The sequence below is a fragment of the Microtus pennsylvanicus genome, chromosome 21 (genome assembly GCF_037038515.1).
Source record: "Microtus pennsylvanicus isolate mMicPen1 chromosome 21, mMicPen1.hap1, whole genome shotgun sequence".
In the NCBI taxonomy this organism is placed as follows: domain Eukaryota; kingdom Metazoa; phylum Chordata; class Mammalia; order Rodentia; family Cricetidae; genus Microtus; species Microtus pennsylvanicus.
The window spans coordinates 14,796,842-14,815,854 of record NC_134599.1 but is presented as its reverse complement, the minus strand read 5'-3'; the positions used below and the strand labels follow the sequence as shown (position 1 = coordinate 14,815,854).

Genomic DNA, 19,013 nt, shown 5'->3' with positions numbered 1-19,013 from the left:
GAACCGACTGTCATTTTACACATATTGAAAAATATGTAAAATTCACGGCGCGAGCGAATGGACTAGTCTGAGGTCTGAGTTATCACCGCCACGAGAACTAGGCCTCCTGGCCTACATATCATTCCCAGTGCAGATACCTGCGTTTCTGAGCTCAGATGTGAAATGTAATATTCATGAAATAGGAAACTATCTTAAGAAGAGGCCCATATGTATACAAAAGCTTGACTTATGACAGGAATGGTATAACAAATTAATGGGCTTTCAGTAAATGGTTACACAGATGGAGAAAATAAAGTTAAAACCCTACCCACATCACATACAAAAATAAATTCCAGATGGAAAGCAAAACTTAAGAATGTTAAAATATAGGAGGGAATATGGGGAAAAGTTTTTAAATGAGACCTCAAAAACCAGCAATTACTATTACTATTATTTTGGCAGCACTGGTGATTGAACACAGGGCTTCCCTGCACTCCGCCACTCAACTATATCCCCAGACTCAATTTTTTAAACTAAGAATTTGTTAATTACAGTTTTAGTTCTTTGTTTCTATTTTGCAAGGAGCACACGTGGAAGTCAGAAGACAACTTGCAGGAGTTGGTCTTCTCCTGAGGGACTAAAGCTGAGTCATCAGGCTTGGACCAGTATCTTTAGAGGCTGAGTCATCCCATTGGCCCTTCAATTAATACTTAAAGGTGTGTGCTACAGGGCCTCAGTCTGATCCTCTAGACCCACACAGTGGAAAGGAGGGATCTACCGCCTCAGAGTGTCTTTTCTTTTTTCAAGACAGTCTCTCTGTGTACCTTTGGAACTTGCTCTGTAGACCAGGCTGGTCTTGAATTCACAGAGATCCACCTGCCTCTGCCTCCTGAGTTCTGGGATTAAAGGTGTGTGTCACCACTGCCCGGCTTCTCAGGTTGTCTTTTGACTTCTACTTGAGTGCCATGGCATAATGCTTCCCCCAACCGGTTCCATTACATAAATAACTACAATAAAATTTTAAATGTCTCAATACTAAAGATACCTAAAAGAGAGAAAACTCAAGCCACACATACTGAGAAAAAAACTACAATGTAAGTAACCATCAGAGGTTATATACAGAATTTCACATCTCTAACAAAGAGGCCACTTGACTTTCACAATGCATAAGGGATGAGAAACTGGAAGTCACAGAAGAGAAATCCAAGTGAACAATAAGTAAGTGAAATGGCATTGCACACACACCACGCATTTCAAGTCCTGGAGAGGATGTGGAAGAATAGGAACTCTGACTGGGAGAGGAACGGACATTGATCGTCCTCTTTGGAGAGCAATGGGAGACACTTAGGCTGAAGGCACAGCTGCTCCTATGATTCAGCAATTCTGCTCTAAGCATGGACCTCAGCAAGTAGCAGTAATGTGATTAAAACCACACCAAACAAGAAACCCCCCAAACAACTAGGGGTTGAAGAAATGGCTCAGTGGTTAAAAGTACTGACTGTTCTTCCAGAGGACTCAGGTTCAATCCCCAGCACCCACATGGCAGCTCACACCCACCAAGTTCCAGGGATCCCACTGCCCTCTTTTGGCCTCCAAAGGCATAAGGTATGCACATGGTACACAGCCATACATGCAGGCAAATATCCATTCAACTAAAATAAACCTTTAAAAAATTAATACTCAGCAGGCTGTGGCAGCACACACCTTTTGTCCCAGCACATGGGAGGCAGAGGCAGGTGGATCTCTCTGATTTCGAGGCCAGCCTGGGCTACAGAGTGAGTTCCAGGCCAGCCTGGGTTACACAGAGAAACCCTGTCTCAAATAAAATAAAACCAAACCAAACAATGAAAAAAAAAACCCCAAAACAAACAAACAAACAAAAAACCACTCTCTAAATGCTCATGAGTAAGAGATGAGGTAAAAAACTAAATGTAAATGCAACAAAAAGTTCTGATTTAACAGCACTAGGCGTGGATAAGCAAGTATTAACAATAGGTCATGACTCTCAGCAGCTGGACTTTTATTAACGATTATGTGGCAGGGAAGGATGAGTGCTTCCCTCTGACATAGGTGCTGTCTTCGTTCACTGTGTGGGTTAAGACACTAAGAAAGACGAAGTAACTTTGGTAAGCTCACAGAGCAGTAAGTACGGACAGGGTAGCTGACGCCAGTCCCATCCTTACAGACATACTATGTGGCATGCTCGTCTCTACACCTTCTGCACGATCCTAAGCTAGTCTTAGTTCTTCCTTCCATGCTTGGAACATTTGGTGACAGAAATCATAAAGTGGAGATTGTGAAATGCAAATTACATTTCTATTGTTACTAGTTACTAATAATAAGGGTTACTAATAACATAAATATAAAATACAGTCCTTCCAGTTCTAAAGAGTCTAGGATTTGATGACGTCTATGCAGGAAAATCCCTAAATTTGCGGATAATTCTTCTCTACTGTTCACAACTTGCTGCCCATAAGATATATGATGAGAGAACATGGTAATTCTATGGACAGGCCTTCTGACAGGCCTGAGCATGAATGTATCCATAGCCAGACACTTCATAAAGGCATCCCCACAGGGACTTAAACATTTTCTCTAACACTGTAAATATGAGGTTACATACTTACCTAGTGCCTTTCAGGTTCATCACCGAATATGCTCATGATACACAAGTGCAATCCAGGTATTGATGTCAGTATTAAAGTTATAAAAGCATCTTACCTATAGCAATAGTCTTAATATCAACAAGATAAGCCAGTTTCTTATTATCTTCCATTCCTCGCTGGCACCTCTCGTTGATACGGATGCTGAAACATGAAACAACAAGGTAAGGTAAAATGGGCTTAGCTAGGGTCTTCTGGAGGGTTCTGAAATAGAACATGGGACAACATTTTTAGCCTGATCTGGGGACACACACTTTAGAAGTCCCATTCTGGATATTCAGGGTTCAGTTACCTGATGAGGTGAGGGTTCATGAATTCAGTGCGTACAGAACCCAAGGAGTCATTACTCCCATATTCCACCAGGGTAAGCTCTCCAGCACTGAAGATCATGCACACCTGGGGAAGAATGGAGGCGGTGTGGAGAGAAGTGGGGGAAGGGGCACTGTAGTTCAGGGTGACCTCTCCCTGTCTTTTCCTGTTTCATCCCCACCCTTTACCTGCAGTCTCCCCATCCCTCGCCTCTCGCCCCTCTGACTAGAAGCTCCCGCTTACTGAAATGGGGGCAGGGAATCGCGGCTACTCACATTCTCATTTTCAAAGAAATATTTCTCATTGCCACCAGATCCCTGCCAGGCTATCTGCAAAGTGAGGAGAAAACATCATAGACAATGTAGACAATCACCCAAGACAAGGCTGGAGGATGTCAGTGGCAAAGAAGAGAAATGGTATTCAGGGAGGTTTTGACGTTACACAAAAGGCGCTCTGTATCAGACTCTTGCCCTGATCCTCATATTTCCAAGAGAAACCAGTCTGACTGTGGAAGTTTATATTCCAGGAAATAATATCAGAATGGTATCCTATGGGGAATCTTACTTCTTAGGGCCTGCATCTTCAGAATTAGCAAGCCAAGACATCCCATTACCCACCCTTCCTCTCTCGGTTCCTACTTCACTGAGGCGATTGGTGTTCAAGTCTCCGAGCAGCACCGTGTCCGATGTGTGAGCCACCAAGTACCGTTCCTTCCCCAGGATCTTCACCTCTTCTACCTCATAGCCATAGTGGGACTTGAGCACCACCCTGGTCCCTGAAGACAGGTTCTTCACTATCACCTGGGAAGGGACCAGTCCAACCCATCAGGCTTTCCCAGAGCAGGAGAAGAGTGAAGGTGCTCTGGTCCCTCACGCAACTCCAGGATATCTTGTTTCTCCCTCGGCCTGGGATGCTGTTGCTAAGGACAACACTTGCACCCACACAGGGGTTTGCTACCTAGGAAATACTTCCCCATGGCCTGGGCTGTCCATGGCCATTCGATTCTGAGAGCTCTACTCGGTAACACTAATCACTCACTTTGTTCCCGCACTTCTTAGTACAAAGCTCTTTACCGATGAAGACAGAATACTATATCATCATTACTGTTATATAATTATGAACCTATTATTATCGTTATTATATCATCATGTGCCTAAGATGACCTCCAACTGGCCATCCTCCTAAATGCTAAGATTTTCTTTCTTTTTCTTCCTCTTCTACTTTTTTTCTTTTTTGAGACATGTAGCCCTGGTTGGCCTGGAACTTGCTATATAGATCAGGCTGGCCTCAAGCTCACTGGCCACATACCAGAGCACAATGTCTTTTTTACAAAGAATTTGAATTACATGTGTGGGTGTGTACAAAGGTGAGTGCAGGTGCCGGATGGCAGAAGAGGGTGTTGATCCCCAAGGCTGAAGACCCAGTGATTGTGAGACACTAACATGGCCCTGGGAACTGAACTTGTGTTCTGTGTAAGAATAGTAAGAGCCGTATCTCTGGCCCTGGTGCGATGTCTTACAGATAAATTACCTTTGTACTCTCGGTCCTTAACAGATCTAACACAGTAGAGAAAGGATAGCGTTTCTGGAGAGACTGGAAAGATCCAGGAACAAACTGGTAATAAGAGCGAGGGAAGGGAAGTGGGAGAGTGAGACGCGTGCCTCTGGGACAACAGAGTCCTGCGCACTACAGTTCGCCTGTGATCATACACGTCCACAACTCTAGTGGGCGGCGCTGAGAACAGCTTCACACTGGGGAGATACAGGCACCAATCCCTGTATCTCTTGAACCAGGTGTGTAAACCTTTGCTTGCGATGGGTTAGAACAACTACCTAGCAGGAGGGTTGCCAGAAGTTGCTCTGACACATTCAGTTCCCTACAATAGCTCTGCCAGAGGGAGGAAGGTTAAATTTGACACTGTGGCTGTGGCCAGCAGGTGGGGGAAATGTTACAAGGACAAATGAGCCATGAGAGGTCTCAGCATGCTAGACCATCAGCTGCTCACCTGGCTGGGTCCCACATACGTCAGCTCAAACTTGTTCTTGTAAATACTCCTTCGGAGGCAGCAGTCAAACTGTTCCACCCCACCACAGAGGGTGCCCTGAGAGAGAGGGGGACAGCATGGAAGGAGATGCACGGCGCGCTGGCCAAGGACGGTATCTGGATATACCCCAAGACCTCAGACCTCAGTGTCACAATCTAGACACAAGAGGCCAGCAAAAGGGTGGGCAGATTCTGAACATATCAGAAAAAAAGTGGCAATCCCAGGACTTACAGGGATCACATGTGGGTTGGACAATGAAGGGAAATCAGGCTGTCCTGGACAAGCGTGTCCCTCAGGGCCTCCTGGAAAGTGTAAGTTTCCCTTTCCTGCCTTTAACAGATTTTTTTAGGTTGAAGTCACAAGGTAGCTGGAGTTCTCTTGTGTCAGAGTAGAGTGACTCCCTTGGCATAGGGAGTAGTTTCTATTTTACTGTAGTTTGGAGACAATCACCAGTACAGAAAGGGGCTCCTAACAACACACCGCACAGGGCCGGGAGCCGTCCCGCTTCCACGCCAAGGCTGTGATGGTGTATAAGTTGGCAATCTCCTTGGGCTTGGCCTCTTCCCAGATGCTTCTTCGAGGACTCCAGTTGAACACCCGGAGTCTAGAAAGGTAAAGAGTGAAAATAGACCAGTACTGATAGGGAAGCATCTCACTCTACCAGAAAGGGAAGCAAACGCAAAAGGGCAGACCAGCGAGGCAGCCCAACGGGAGGGGAAAGGGTGCGGGGAGTTGAGGGAGTAGGGTGAAAGGAGCAGGTAGAAGATGGATGCCAGGTGTGGTGGTACATGCCTGTAATGCCAACAGGTGAGAGGCAGAGGCAGGAGGATCACTGTAAGTTTGAGGCCAGCCTGGTCTACCCAGTGAGTTACAGGCTAGCTGGGGCCACAGAATGAGACCCTGTCTCAAAAACCAACAACAACACAAAAGCCAGAAGTAGAGACAGCAGGACAGCAGGACAAGTGAGACAAACAGACTGCCAGGAGAGGGAAGAGGAAGAAACAGAGTGTAGGAGTCAAAGAAGGATGGAACCTAAGGAGACACGTGAGATTGGAAGGACATAAAGACAGACAGACAAAGAGACCTGACCCTAGCTGCTTGGCTGTTTCTTTATTCATTCACCAAATGGCGGCTACATTACAGACCATGCCTGTTCAGGCACTGACGATGAAGATGGCTACTCAGCCTTCTTCTCAAACTAGAACACAATGGCATAGTGGGGACGAGGCAGGGGGACATGGGGAATGCGATGGCCTCTGCTGTGGAGTCCAGGCTGAGGCAGCACAGCGCATCCTGAAGCAGACAACAATCTGAGAATCCCTTTCAACAGGACATTGCTTCTGTCCCCGCTGCGGTTCAGAACTTGGCTAGGGCAGAGCTCACAGAGAAAGGTAGAAGATGCAACTGGGCCGGGTGGTGGTGGCGCACGCCTTTAATCGCAGCACTCGGGAGGCAGAGGCAGGCGGATCTCTGTGAGTTCGAGGCCAGACTGGTCTACAAGAGCTAGTTCCAGGACAGGAACCAAAAGCTACGGAGAAACCCTGTCTCAAAAAACAAAAAAAACAAAGATGCGACTGGCCAGGGGACCTACCTGTCGTAGCTTCCTAGCACGACAGACTAGACTCCAGGACTTGCTGCAGCTGTGGTGAATTCACGCTCCCGAGGGTCACGGCTGTAGTCGAAAGTCTGTAGCACGTGGCCTTCCTTTCCACAGGCCACAATCCTCCGATCACAGCCTGCTGCCACGATGCTGTTGGTTGCCCAAGCCAAGGCATACGGTGGGCATGGGTGGTTAACCAACTTCCCCCGGGACAGAATATTTCAATTGTTTGTTGCGAATGCTAGGCTAGCAGCTGATCCACACACTCTTGACCATCCCACCCCGGAGAGAAAGCGAGCCTTCCTGCCAGCATTTCCCACATCAACACGCCCGAATTCTGAAGGCTTCACAGCCTGTCTCTGTATCATGAGCACACGCATGCCATGTGTACATGGGCCGTGTACTCACAGTGGTGTGTTGAGACCTCTGGTACGTACTAGTAAAGCCACCCAAAGAGAGACGACACACAGTAACCAACACTGTCTAGGTCCAAGAGAGTACATGGCTTCAAGAAGGGCTAAATTGAATTATGTGGGTAACTCACAATGTAAACAATTCCACAGTACTAAATTATACAGAGCAAAACAGCAAAGTTTCCCTGTATGTCTATCTTTTTTTATTTTATTTTATTAAATAGTTAATTCTTTAACATCTCATTTATTTGTGTGTGTTTTTGTTTTGCATATGTGCACACATGGTTGAAGGGCAGAGGATGACTTGCGGAAGTCACTTCTGTCCTTGCATGGCAAGGGTCCTGTCAGGTTTGGCACTGGGCACCTTTACCTGCTGAGGTATCTTGATGGGCTGTTAACTTTTTTCTCCTATGTATTTAGATGTATATACATTACATAAACATGTGTATATATATACATATACATACATTTGTGTATATGTATGTATTTACATAAATGGAAATAATTTTCACTTTTTGTCCCCCTTAGAGTCTTTATTTCCCTTCTTTCAAGGTCCCTTCCGCCCACTCCTCCCTATAAATAGTGAGTTCTAGCCTCCTGAACACCAGTCTCCGTGATGGCACCAAACGCTTCTCTCCATGATTGCCCTTTTCCAGTCATGGTGCTTAAACCTGCAGCTTCCCCGGGAGGGCTCCTGGAATGTCCACCCCACCCCAGAGTGAGTGTGCGCCCTTCATACCTGTGACTCTCCGGAGCCTTCATCATCGAAGAAATACCTGACGATGGTGCCGTCTGTGTGACCTGAGAGGATGCCTTTCCCAGAGCAACTGAAGGGCAGAGGCAGAGAGGTGGGCACAGAGGGAGGGACTTCCGCCCCGTGACAGTCCCCTTTCCATCAAATGCAGCTTTGTCCTGACAGTCCCAGTCTACTTCTGTTACTCACTTGGTTGTCAGCGCCACCACATACGAGTCCGTCCCATAGATGGTAGACGACTTGTTAGTTTTAGTGTTTGCTAAGCGAACCTGAAAACCAAACAAGTCTGGCTAGGCTACTTACAGTGTCACCCAGGCACGGAGAAACAGAAGTAAAAATGCCAAATGACAAAATTAGTCCTCATGCATTTTTCTCAAGTACGCACTAGAGCTCCAGGGGAAAGATGAACCATATTGCCCGGCACCCCAGGACACTATCCCCCCCAAATACCTAACCTGTGTCTCCCTCTCCTCCGTTACCTTGCCTTCAGCCAGTCCGAAGACAATAATGTACTCTGCAGGCCACTGTAGACAGGTGACAGCACTCTGTATGAGAAGGGGTGAAAGGGTGACCCGCCTGTGTGGACTGGCACACTCAGAACAACCGCCACCCACCACACACCGTCATTCTAGTCCTCTCCAGGAGGAAAAGGCATGCAGGGGACACAACAAGGCTCTCAAGCAGGTGACAACACCATCCTTTAGCAGGTCAAGTCGGGGTCAGACATTGAAAAAGGCAATTCCTGTTACATTTACAAGGAGGGAAGCAGGTGCGGCTCATCTCTGAACTTTACCGTCTGGATGAACTTGTTACAGATGACCTTCTTGTCACCCCTGTCAGACAAAAGGCAAGGAAGCAACCTTAAAAATCACTTCCCAATGAACTGCCCGACATGGCCCTCTGTGGGAGGTCTGATGGAGAAGTGAGTGGGTCCCCAAGGAGCCCTGGAGCTATGCCAATGACACAGCATATCACTGGCTCTCGGGACCTTCTGCTGGCTTACACTCATCCCTCCAGGGATGGGACTGCAGGACAGGTGGGGCAGGCAGAGGTGGACACAACAGAATCAGGCTCTAGAAAGCCCCTGCCTTCCATGCCTGATTTCATCATTATCCCAGCGAGGTATTTCCCATGCCCAACTCTTCTTTAGTGGCCACAACCCGCCTAGCCCCCATCCTGTCCTCACCAATCTTCTCCAATCTTGTAGACAAAGATGATGTTGTCAGTCTGTCCGATGGCAATTTTAGTGGAATCAGGAGAGAAAGCCATGCCCTTTACCATGTAGTTCTTCCTGCCATACTAGGAGTAAAAACAAAGATAATGAGTAGAAATGAAGGAGAAAAGAAAACACACACATTTCCCAAGAGACCAGAAAGTTTATAGTGAGAAATAGAGTAGACCATTGCCCATGTCTACGGCTAGAAGGCAGGTCACACAGCTTTCTCGGATAACGTGTTGGAGCACATGCGAGTCCTCTCCACCTTCATGTCAGCTGGCTTGGTGGAGAACTTGTCTCTCCGCTCCCCATGCTCATCGTACAGCAATACCACTCGGTCCACTGTGCAGACAGCAAATTTAGCGTTGTTCTGGGACCAGGCCATACAAGTCACCTTCGCAGCTCCATCCTGCAGAGGCAAAGGGGTACTGTAAACACGGCGCTGGTCTCCAGCACACAGAGCGTCTCCAGGTCCATCAGTCTTCGTGTGCCTTTGTTCTACATCTACGTCACAGGTTTTCTCTCAAAACTAAACAAAATGAGACAAATTGCTCGGATACCTGAACTGTAAGAATAATAGTCTCCAGGGCCTCACGTGGCCCAGACAGACCTCAGATTCACTGTATGGCAGGGATGACTTGAACTTCTGATCCTCCTGTCTCTACCTCCTGAGTGCTAGGATTCCAGGCGTACACCACCCTGTCTAGTTTATACCATGCTGGGGACAGGACTCAGGGCTTCACTCGAGACAAGCAAACACTATACTACCAGGCCACATCTCCTTGTCCCCTAATGTGTTTTTCTGAGACTCATGATACAAATGTAATGCATCAACCGTTCCAAAAGCAATGGCCTCCTTGTTCCTTATCTTTCAGGTTTGCGACTGAAAAAAAAATCAATTCATCTGATAAATTTTAGCCTTTATAGCTACTCATTCAATTAATGTTTTCCAGCACTTTACTGTCAAAGACACTTGGCTGGAAGACGACAGAGAGACAAAGAGCAAAGCACAGATCCTACCCTAGGTTCTAATTGGACGCTGAGAAATTGGAAATGTCCCATAAGAAAAATATGTTCTGAGTGTAGTAATAATTTAGAGAAGCCCAAGACAATTTTATGCTTAAATGGTCAAGATTAAACTTTGAAGAAGGGATGCCATCGAATGGTAAATTACTTCAGATGTAATGAGTAGCATGAACGAAGTCAAGCTCTGGCCAAGGACCAGCAATTTAAGGAAGCTGAGACTGCCAACAAGAGAGGAGGCAGGGCAGGAAGCGTAGTCTGGGCTAGCTCAGGAAGCGTAGTCTGGGCTAGCTCAGGAAGCGTAGTCTGGGCTAGCTCAGGAAGCGTAGACTGGGCTAGCTCAGGAAGCGTAGTCTGGGCTAGCTCAGGAAGCATAGACTGGGCTAGCTCAGGAAGCATAGACTGGGCTAGCTCAGGAAGCGTAGACTGGGCTAGCTCAGGAAGGGCCTCTGGAGGCCGCTAACGATTTGGATTTATTGGGCAGGAATACAGAGACAGTATAAGTTTGGAAACAAGGAGCAGCAGAATTAGAACTGAGACTTGGAATAAACAATGTCACTTTCCCCTGTTAACTGTCCACTAAAGGTTCGTGGTGAAAGTGACCACTGCAAAAACGGGTACAGCCCAGATAATGGGGCGCTTGTCTGGTATTCATCAGTCCCCAGGTGTGAGCCTTCGCACTGCACAAGAGTAAGCAAAGAAATAAAAAGAATATGGGAATGGCAGGTAAGACGGCACACGCCTGCAATCCCAACACCTGGGAGGGGGAGGCAGGACGGTCAGGCATTCAAAGTCCTCCACAGTTACACAGCGAGTTTGAAGTCAGCCTGAGCTATATGAGACCCTGACTTAAAAAAGAAAAACCAAAAAAGAAAATACGTGATCACCACACAGTGAATTACTCTGCGTGTCCCTCGCCAGCTGTCCTCTCAGGCTCCTGAGATGAAATTTGGCTCCTACGCCAAATGTTGGATTCACCACTTGGGCTACTAGAGGTCTGGCTTACAACACCTTTACTTTCTACACCTAACCCAAATACGTCCAGAGCCAGCAGGGGAATCACTGCCCCCAAATCCTCAAACTACAACCAGAAAATAGCGGCACCATCACCATGGTCATGAGCCAGCCATTCACTACCGTCGGCTAGAAGGGGGTGCAGGCGCCTCATCAGCTTTGGCTGCTCATCCTTCTTCAAGGTTGTCCATCCTGGGCATCTGGCCCAGCTGCACCATGACATCATCTTTTTTTAGCGACCAAAGGCTTCTATTTCCAATATTTCCATTAGGGTATTTGGAAATGACAGATAGCAGTACCAGTTTACTGAGCAAGGAGTACAACTTTTTATATTGTTCTACCAACGAGTGAGGGCTCTATCCCTTCAGCTTTCCTTTCTTCTAACCGACTTCTGCTCTCCTCACACAGGGCAAACATCCCCAAGTCCCACAATCGATGGGGACGCGTTTCTCTGCAATACGTGCCTGACTGGACTGCCTGGGGGTTGAGTGGAATGGAAAGTAGAACAGGCATTTTCATAAGTGCTTGACACCCAGTCGGTACCTCACCTCGTATCTCTGATGCAGAAGCTATTATGATTCCCATTTTACATATGGGGAAATTGAGGCACTGAAAATTAAGAAAGCTGCTCAGTCACACATACAGTTTTTAGATGACAGATGCAATATTTGAATCCATGTATGTTTGATTCCACAAGCTATAACTCTGTCTTTATACTGTTGTGGCATATGTATTAATGACTTAATCGTGCCATATACTTTTTTTTTCAGAATAGGAAAATTTATTACTGTGCTTCCACTGTTAAAATTTAGGATCTTGGTCTTTCCTTCTTGCCTTTGTACAGGGCCAAAAGGGACACGTTGGCTACTTTAACAACCTTAAAGTGGACTCCAAGGAATATCACCTACAGCATGGCCCTTTCGACCAAATCCAGCAACCAGAACTTCATCGTTTTCCTTTATAAAGTTCAAGCAACCATCATTGGGGACGAAAGCTGTGATCGTCTTGCTGTTCTTGATGAGCTGCACCCTGACACACTTCCTGATAGCAGAATTTGGCTGCTTGGCTTCAACTCCTACTTTTTCCAGCACGATTCTCTTGGCATGAGAGGCACCTCCAAAAGGATTGGCCTTCAGGGCTGTGCCCAAGTGGGCTTTCATGTATTGTTTTTTATGCCACTTCTGGTCCCGGCGGTGGCTGCGGAGCTTCCTGGCAGTACGGAGACCACGACACTTGCCCATCTTGCCGATGCCACAGGCCCGAGAGAAAGAGCTCTGCCATATACTTTTATTTACTGTTGCCATTATTATTATATTATTATTATTATTATTATTATTATTATTATTATTATTATTATTATTACTATTAAGACAGAGTCTCTCTATGTAGTCCTCTATCTCGTTTTGTAGACAGCATGCTTGGCTATTCTTTTTTTTAATTAATTCAATTTATTTATTTTGCATCCTGATTGCACTTTCCCCTCCTCACTATTCTTCCATTCATCCCCCCCCACACACACACACAATCCACTCCTCTTCTATTTCTATTCAGAGACGGGCGGTCCTCCCATGGGCGGCAACAAAGCAGGGCATAGCTAGTTGAGGTAGGACTACACCCTACTTCTCCAGGAAACTCTAAAAGTCACACATTATTCTTATGTTTTAAAAGGAGGTCTTGGCTCTGTAGTCAGGCTGGCTTTGAGCACACAGCAAACCTCCCAAATTCTGCAATTACAGGCACCATGATCAGGTAACAGATTTCTTTTTGTAGTACTCGGGACGCATGCAGAGGCTCACGCATGCCAAGCACGTGCTCTAGTACTCAGCAACATCCTCTGCAAGTAGCATGTTCTTTTTATATTTTGGGGGTCAATGTGCCTGTTTGGGTGTGCACGCAGAGGCCAGAGGTCAACATCAAGGGTCTTCCTCAATTGCTCTTCACCTTGTTCTTTTGAGACAGGGTCTCTCCTCTCACTGAACCTGGGGCTCATGAATCTGGCCAGCAAGCTCTAGGGACCCCCTTGCCTCTGCCTCCCCAGCACTGTGATTACAGGTGTGCCTAGCTTTCAAGTGGATGCCGGAGAGCTCGTGCTTATGAAGAGCCGTCTCCCCCACAGCCAGCCTTATTTGTGTTGTTAGCCTGTCCTCTCCATTTCCATGTCCTTACCTGTGGTCTATCATTCTTCATACAGCTGTCCAGTTCATAATGCCCTTTCCATTAGTCCCTTACACCTCCACGACACAGGCAGCAACAGGAGGTCCAGGAAGAGTCCTGGTGAGGCCCCAGTGTTGGTAGTGTAGCCGAGACCAATGATTCTCTGCGATGAACCCACACATGTAAAGATGTATGGACAAAGGAGTATACCGTGTGACTCTCTGTGCCACACTGCAGCTTCTACGACGAGATTTCCCCTTGTGTCCTTTTTTCTTTTTTTCCTTTTTTATCTTAAATTTTATTTGTGTTGGGGGGGTGGGGGGGAGATTGCAGGGGCAGAGGCTGGATGCAAGGGGACGGGAAATGGGTGAGATCGGGATGCGTGATGTGAAAGACACAAAGAATAATAAAAAAGAGAAAGTTAAAAGAATTTCTCCTTACATTTATTTATTGTGAGTGGTGGGACGGTGCCTGTGTGGCGGTCAGAGAACAACTTGCATGAATTGACTCATTCCTTCCCGTGTGTGGGTCTCAGGGCTCACTCAGGGAGTCAGGCTTAGTGGTAAGTGCCTTTATCCACTGAACCATCTCACTGGCCCAATTTTTCTTTTCTTTTTTCAAGATAGTCTCAAGCAGCCCAGGCTGGCCTTGAATTGTCTATATAGCCAAGAATGCACTCCTGACCCTCTTGTCTTCACTTCCCAATTGCTGGGATTCCGGCCTTTGGCGCCACCAAACCCTGTTTATAGTGTGTGTGTGTGTGTGTGTGTGTGTGTGTGTGTTGAACTTCACTTAACTCTCTCCTAAGGTTCTTGGAGTTGCTCTCACTATGGCTTTTCTTTCCCAAATGACGAAGTTAATGACAGAAAGGCCACGTATGATGAGGGTTAAAGCCAGAGATTCCATTTGGTCAAATCAGTGCTAAACCTGAACTCCGATCCCTTCACTCCCAAATCTATCCTTCATGTTTTTGGGCTCCTCTCCTAGAGCCCAGCCGCTTCTGAATCTGAGACACACTTTCACAATTCAAATGAAGGGTCAGCCTTGCGCTTATTTCATCCGGTGTAGATTTATGCTTGTTGTCTAGATATGTGCCTCTCCCTCATAGCCTGTGACATAACTCGACCCCTAGAGCCTAAGCTTGGGGCCTGGCACTCAAATGCTGTATGCGGTGCCATCAAAGTTTGCGGTCTTTAGCAATTCACGTCGCCTACTGAAAGATCTTTCACAATCTTCTGCACACAGCAGGCGCTCACCATTATAAACTTCTGTTATCCCACTTTTTTTCTTTTGGAACGCCCAGTGGCCGGGGAATGGGAATCACGCGATGCCTCACCTGAGGGCTAAGCAGGCTCCTCGGGTGCTTCAACTGCATGACACACACAGGTCTCGGATGCTCGCTGACCGAGACAACTCCCGTGGTTACCTGAACAACCTGCCAAGCAGCGACGGCGCCAGCCACTGACTTTCTTCTCTGGAGCTCGTGGAACCTTCTCAAAAATTGACCACATAATCGGAAACAAAGGAAACCTCCACACATACAAAAAAATATCAGTGTCCACCTGTGTCTTATCAGATCACCACAGATTAAAGTTAGAAGGCAACAACAATGCTACCCCCAGAAAGCCGACAAACTCTAGAAAAAAAGAATAAGATGCATCCAGGAGGAGTAGAAGACTGGAAATAATCAAACTGAGGGCGGATATCAACAAAATAGAAACACAGAAAACAGTCCAAAGAATCAATGAAACAAAAAGTTGGTTCTTGGAGAAAAATCAACAAGATCGACAAACCCTATCCAAACTAATTAAATGACAGAGAGAGAACACGCAAATAAATAAGATCAGAAATGAAAAGGGGGACATAACCACAGACACAGAGGAAATTCAGAGAATCATTAGATCTTACTACAAAAGCCTGTACGCCACAAAACTGGAAAATGCAAAAGAAATGGACATATTTTTAGATGAGTACCATATACCAAAGTTAAACCAGGACCAGGTGAATGATCTAAATAGACCTGTTAGTCGCGAAGAATTAGAAACTGCTATCAAAAATCTCCCTTCCAAAAAAAGCCCAGGACCAGATGGTTTCAATGCATAATTCTGTCAGAACTTCCAAGAAGAGCTAATATCTATACTCCTTAATGTATTTACAATATAGAAATAGAAGAGTCATTGCCAAATTCCTTTTATGAAGCTACAGTTATCCTGATACCAAAACCTCACAAAGACCCAACCAAGAAAGAGAATTACAGGCCTATCTCACTCATGAACATCGACACAAAAATTCTCAATAAAATACTGGCAAACCAGATCCAGGAACACATTAGAAAAATTATCCATTATGATCAAGTAGGCTTCATCCCAGAGATACAGGGCTGGTTCAACATACGCAAATCTATCAATGTAATCCACCATATAAATAAACTGAAAGAAAAAAACCATATGACCATTTCATTAGATGCTGAAAAAGCATTTGACAAAATTCAACACCCCTTTATGATAAAGGTCTTGGAGAGATTAGGGATACCTAATATCTAAATATAATAAAAGCTATTTACAGCAAGCCGACAGCTAACATTAAATTAAACGGAGAAAAACTCAAAGCCATCCCACTAAAATCAGGAACACGACAAGGATGTCTACTCTCTCCATACCTCTTCAATATAGTGCTTGAAGTTCTAGCAATAGCAATAAGACAACATAAGGGGATCAGGGGGATTCGTATTGGAAAGGAAGAAGTTAAGCTTTTGTTATTTGCAGATGATATGATAGTATACATAAGCGACCCCAAAAACTCTACCAAAGAACTCCTACAGCTGATAAACACCTTTGGTAATGTGGCAGGATACAAGATCAACTCCAAAAAATCAGTTGCCTTTCTATACACTAAGGATAAGGAAGCAGAGAGGGAAATCAGAGAAGCATCACCTTTCACGATAGCCACAAATAGCATAAAATATCTTGGGGTAACTCTGACCAAGGAAGTGAAAGATCTATTTAACAAGAACTTTAAGTCTTTGAAGAAAGAAATTGAAGAGGACACCAGAAAATGGAAGGATCTCCCTTGCTCTTGGATTGAAGAGATCAACATAGTAAAAATTGCAATTCTACCAAAAGCAATCTATAGATTTAATGCAATCCCCATCAAAATCTCATCAAAATTCTTCACAGATCTGGAGAAGACAATAATCAACTTTATATGGAAAAACAAAAAACCCAGGATAGCCAAAACAATCTTATACAATAAAGGATCGTCTGGTGGCATTACCATCCCTGACTTCAAACTCTATTACAGAGCTACAGTATTGAAAACAGTTTGGTATTGCCATAAAAACAGAGACATCGACCAATGGAATCAAATAGAAAACCCGGACTTTAACCCACAAACCTATGAACACCTGATTTTCGATAAAGGAGCTAAATGTATACAATGGAAAAAAGAGAGCATCTTCAACAAATTGTGCTGGCAAAACTGGATGTCAATCTGTAGAAGAATGAAAATAGATCCATATCTATCACCATGCACAAAACTCAAGTCCAAATAGATTAAAGACCTCAATATCAGTCCAAACACACTGAACCTGATAGAGAAATTGGGAAGTACTCTACAGCACATGGGCACAGGAGACCACTCTTTCTGTGGCCTGCCAATCCAGATAAAGAACTCTCAGTTAACCTCTTCGGCACCATGTCTGCCTGTATACTGCCAAGCTTCCTATCATGATGACAAAGGACTAGATCTCTAAACTGTATGCCAGCCTCAGTTAAAAGTTTTCCATTATAAGAGTTGCCATGGTCAAAGTTTCTTCACAGCAATAGGAACCCTAACTAAAACAGAATTTGGTACCAGGGACTGGGGTATTGTTCTGATATAACTATGTTTTTGTTTGGAGGAATATGGATAACATTAGGATTTGGGATTAGAAAAGCAGTTGAATGTTTAAAGTCTTGGGCTTAATGGGCCATACTATAGGAAGATGGAAGATTGAGGGTGATTTGAACTGTGGGAGCCAACCTCAAGTGGTTTGAGAAGAATATTAATATGTGGCCTAAAGTTCTGATATTTTGGAGAAGAATGTGGCTGCTTTCTGCCCCTTTCTTTAAAAAAAAAAATCTGCCTGAGGATAAACTGGAGTCATGGATTAACAGCTTTGGCAGAGGATAGCTCCAAACAACCTAGCATTGAGTGCTGTGTGCCTATTAGTGACCAGTCTTATGCAGATCTATAATGAAAAAGAGCAAGCTGAGCAAGGCAAAATACAAAGTGAACATACAGCACAGGACAGGGAGTGTAAACAGATCAAAGTCTGATGCTTAGTGGAATAAATGGAGTGGTGACCTCAGAGCAAGGCCCCACCAGGCTAAGCTTCCAACATGTGAAAAGGAATTAAAGGAAAGTATAAAGGAATCTAAAAACATAGGGCTGGGTGTGGTGGTTCACACATTTAATCCCAGCATGCAGAAGGTAGAGGCTGTCAGAGTTCAAGGACAGCAATAGAAACCCTAACTAAGAAAGAAATTATCTTGGAAGTGGCTCTCAAGACAATGAGCCTAGTGACAACTTAATCTTGGATTCTTGTCATCTAGGGTGATGAGAAATAACTTCCTTTTCTTCAGATTTACTATTTTGGGTATTTTGTTATACCATGTGCTCTTCATATGTGTGTATGAGAGAACGTAAGACAATGGACATTTTTCTCTTTTGGTTTTTTGAGACAGAACTTCTCTGTGTAGCCCTGCTGTACTGGACCTCACTCTGTAGACCAGGCTGGCCTTGAACTCACAGAGATCTTTACAAAGTTTCTAAACTGGTCATGCAGTTGTTCAGTCCCAAAGGAACACACAGAGGCTTATATTATTTATAAACTATTTGGGTTATTGTTCAGGCTTATTACTAACTACCTCTTACAATTTAAATTAGCCCATAATTCTTGTCTATATTTAGCCATGTGGCTTGGTACCTTTTCTCAGTAAGGGATTCTTACCTTGGTTCTTCTGTTTCTGGATAGATGACTACTGCATCTCTGCCTTTCCTCTTCCCAGAATTCTAGGCTGTTAACTGCCCTTGCTTATATAGGGTAAGGAGTTGGGGGATGGGCAAAGGGGCCTGGGCTCTTGCTGCGTGGTTCACGTTGGTCATGTAGGCCAGGAAGTCACAACTAGGAGATGACACACCTAGTTCTCTAGATAGTTTGGAATGTGGGGTGGGTTTTGCTAACAGATAGCTCTCCATTAACAGCCAGTTTGGGTGTGGGGTAGGCTCTGTCAATAGAACGGTTTCTTAACACAATTGGGGGTGTGGGGTTCTCTGCAGACTCTGTAGGGCGATGGTTCCTGCAATAATCCTAGGAGGAAACGGCTCCTGACAGATCTGTAGACTCCCCAGGGTGACGGTTCCTGTGATGATTTTAGGAGGACAAGGCTCCTGACACTAGGCTGGTTGCCCTACCTATGTTTCTTGCTTGGCTACTGACCAATCGGCATTTTATTGAAATAATAAGCGTGACAAATTTTTACAGTATACAAAGCATTTTTCACAACAGAGATCCGTCTGCCTCTGTCTCCCTAATGCTGGGATTAAAAGTATGTGTCAACAGGCATTTTTCAGAAGTAGAAATGAATGAAATGGCTCCCAACTTTAACCACATTCAGTGAAACACATATTTAAGACTAGAAATACCCACCAGACTGGCCAAAGTTTAAGTCTGGTAGTACCAATATTGGTAACAATACAAAATAATGGGAATCCAAACCCTCTGGAGGTGGGAGAACAAGATGGCACCAGTTGAAGATGAAGACATGAGTCTTTTCAGGACCCTGGAATCCTTGCACATTCATG

General features: G+C 45.1%; 3 protein-coding genes across 3 annotated transcripts; all 3 read right to left on the bottom strand.

Moving 5' to 3' along the window:
- Nucleotides 1-1,867: 1,867 nt before the first annotated feature.
- Nucleotides 1,868-5,785, bottom strand: LOC142839570 (intraflagellar transport protein 172 homolog). The gene is made up of 8 exons (XM_075955791.1): nt 5,652-5,785; nt 5,476-5,599; nt 4,957-5,052; nt 3,590-3,751; nt 3,227-3,280; nt 2,935-3,038; nt 2,701-2,786; nt 1,868-2,065 (listed from the first exon to the last, which is right to left on the bottom strand). The coding sequence occupies exons 1-8, from the start codon at nt 5,783-5,785 to the stop codon at nt 2,010-2,012; spliced, it is 816 nt and encodes a 271-aa protein (XP_075811906.1). The 3' UTR covers nt 1,868-2,009.
- On the bottom strand, nt 5,509-11,528 carry LOC142839569 (intraflagellar transport protein 172 homolog). The gene is made up of 10 exons (XM_075955790.1): nt 11,361-11,528; nt 10,561-10,681; nt 9,244-9,482; nt 8,949-9,061; nt 8,556-8,595; nt 8,242-8,307; nt 7,952-8,031; nt 7,748-7,835; nt 6,587-6,745; nt 5,509-5,599 (listed from the first exon to the last, which is right to left on the bottom strand). Exons 1-9 carry the CDS (start codon nt 11,526-11,528, stop codon nt 6,725-6,727), a joined length of 936 nt encoding a protein of 311 aa, XP_075811905.1. The 3' UTR covers nt 5,509-5,599; nt 6,587-6,724.
- A 270-nt stretch (nt 11,529-11,798) lies between these two features.
- LOC142839257 (small ribosomal subunit protein uS12-like) lies at nt 11,799-12,282 on the bottom strand. Its single transcript, XM_075955248.1, has one exon. It carries the CDS (start codon nt 12,254-12,256, stop codon nt 11,894-11,896), a length of 363 nt encoding a protein of 120 aa, XP_075811363.1. The 5' UTR covers nt 12,257-12,282; the 3' UTR covers nt 11,799-11,893.
- Between the last annotated feature and the right edge of the window lie 6,731 nt (nt 12,283-19,013).

Bases quoted from the DNA above. Each gene is read 5' to 3' on its own strand.
- LOC142839570 (XM_075955791.1), bottom strand. From the start codon at position 5,785: ATGTACCACCACACCTGGCATCCATCTTCTACCTGCTCCTTTCACCCT. The intron at 5,053-5,475 runs GTGTGTTGTTAG...CCTCTCTCTCAG, and splicing joins ACGGCTCCCGGCCCTGTGCG to GGCACCCTCTGTGGTGGGGT. The intron at 3,039-3,226 runs GTGAGTAGCCGC...ATTCTTCCCCAG, and splicing joins ATTTCTTTGAAAATGAGAAT to GTGTGCATGATCTTCAGTGC.
- LOC142839569 (XM_075955790.1), bottom strand. From the start codon at position 11,528: ATGCCTGTTCTACTTTCCATTCCACTCAACCCCCAGGCAGTCCAGTCA. The intron at 8,596-8,948 runs GTGAGGACAGGA...TTTGTCTGACAG, and splicing joins TACAAGATTGGAGAAGATTG to GGGTGACAAGAAGGTCATCT. The intron at 7,836-7,951 runs GTGAGTAACAGA...TCTGCCCTTCAG, and splicing joins GTGGTGGCGCTGACAACCAA to TTGCTCTGGGAAAGGCATCC.
- LOC142839257 (XM_075955248.1), bottom strand. From the start codon at position 12,256: ATGGGCAAGTGTCGTGGTCTCCGTACTGCCAGGAAGCTCCGCAGCCAC.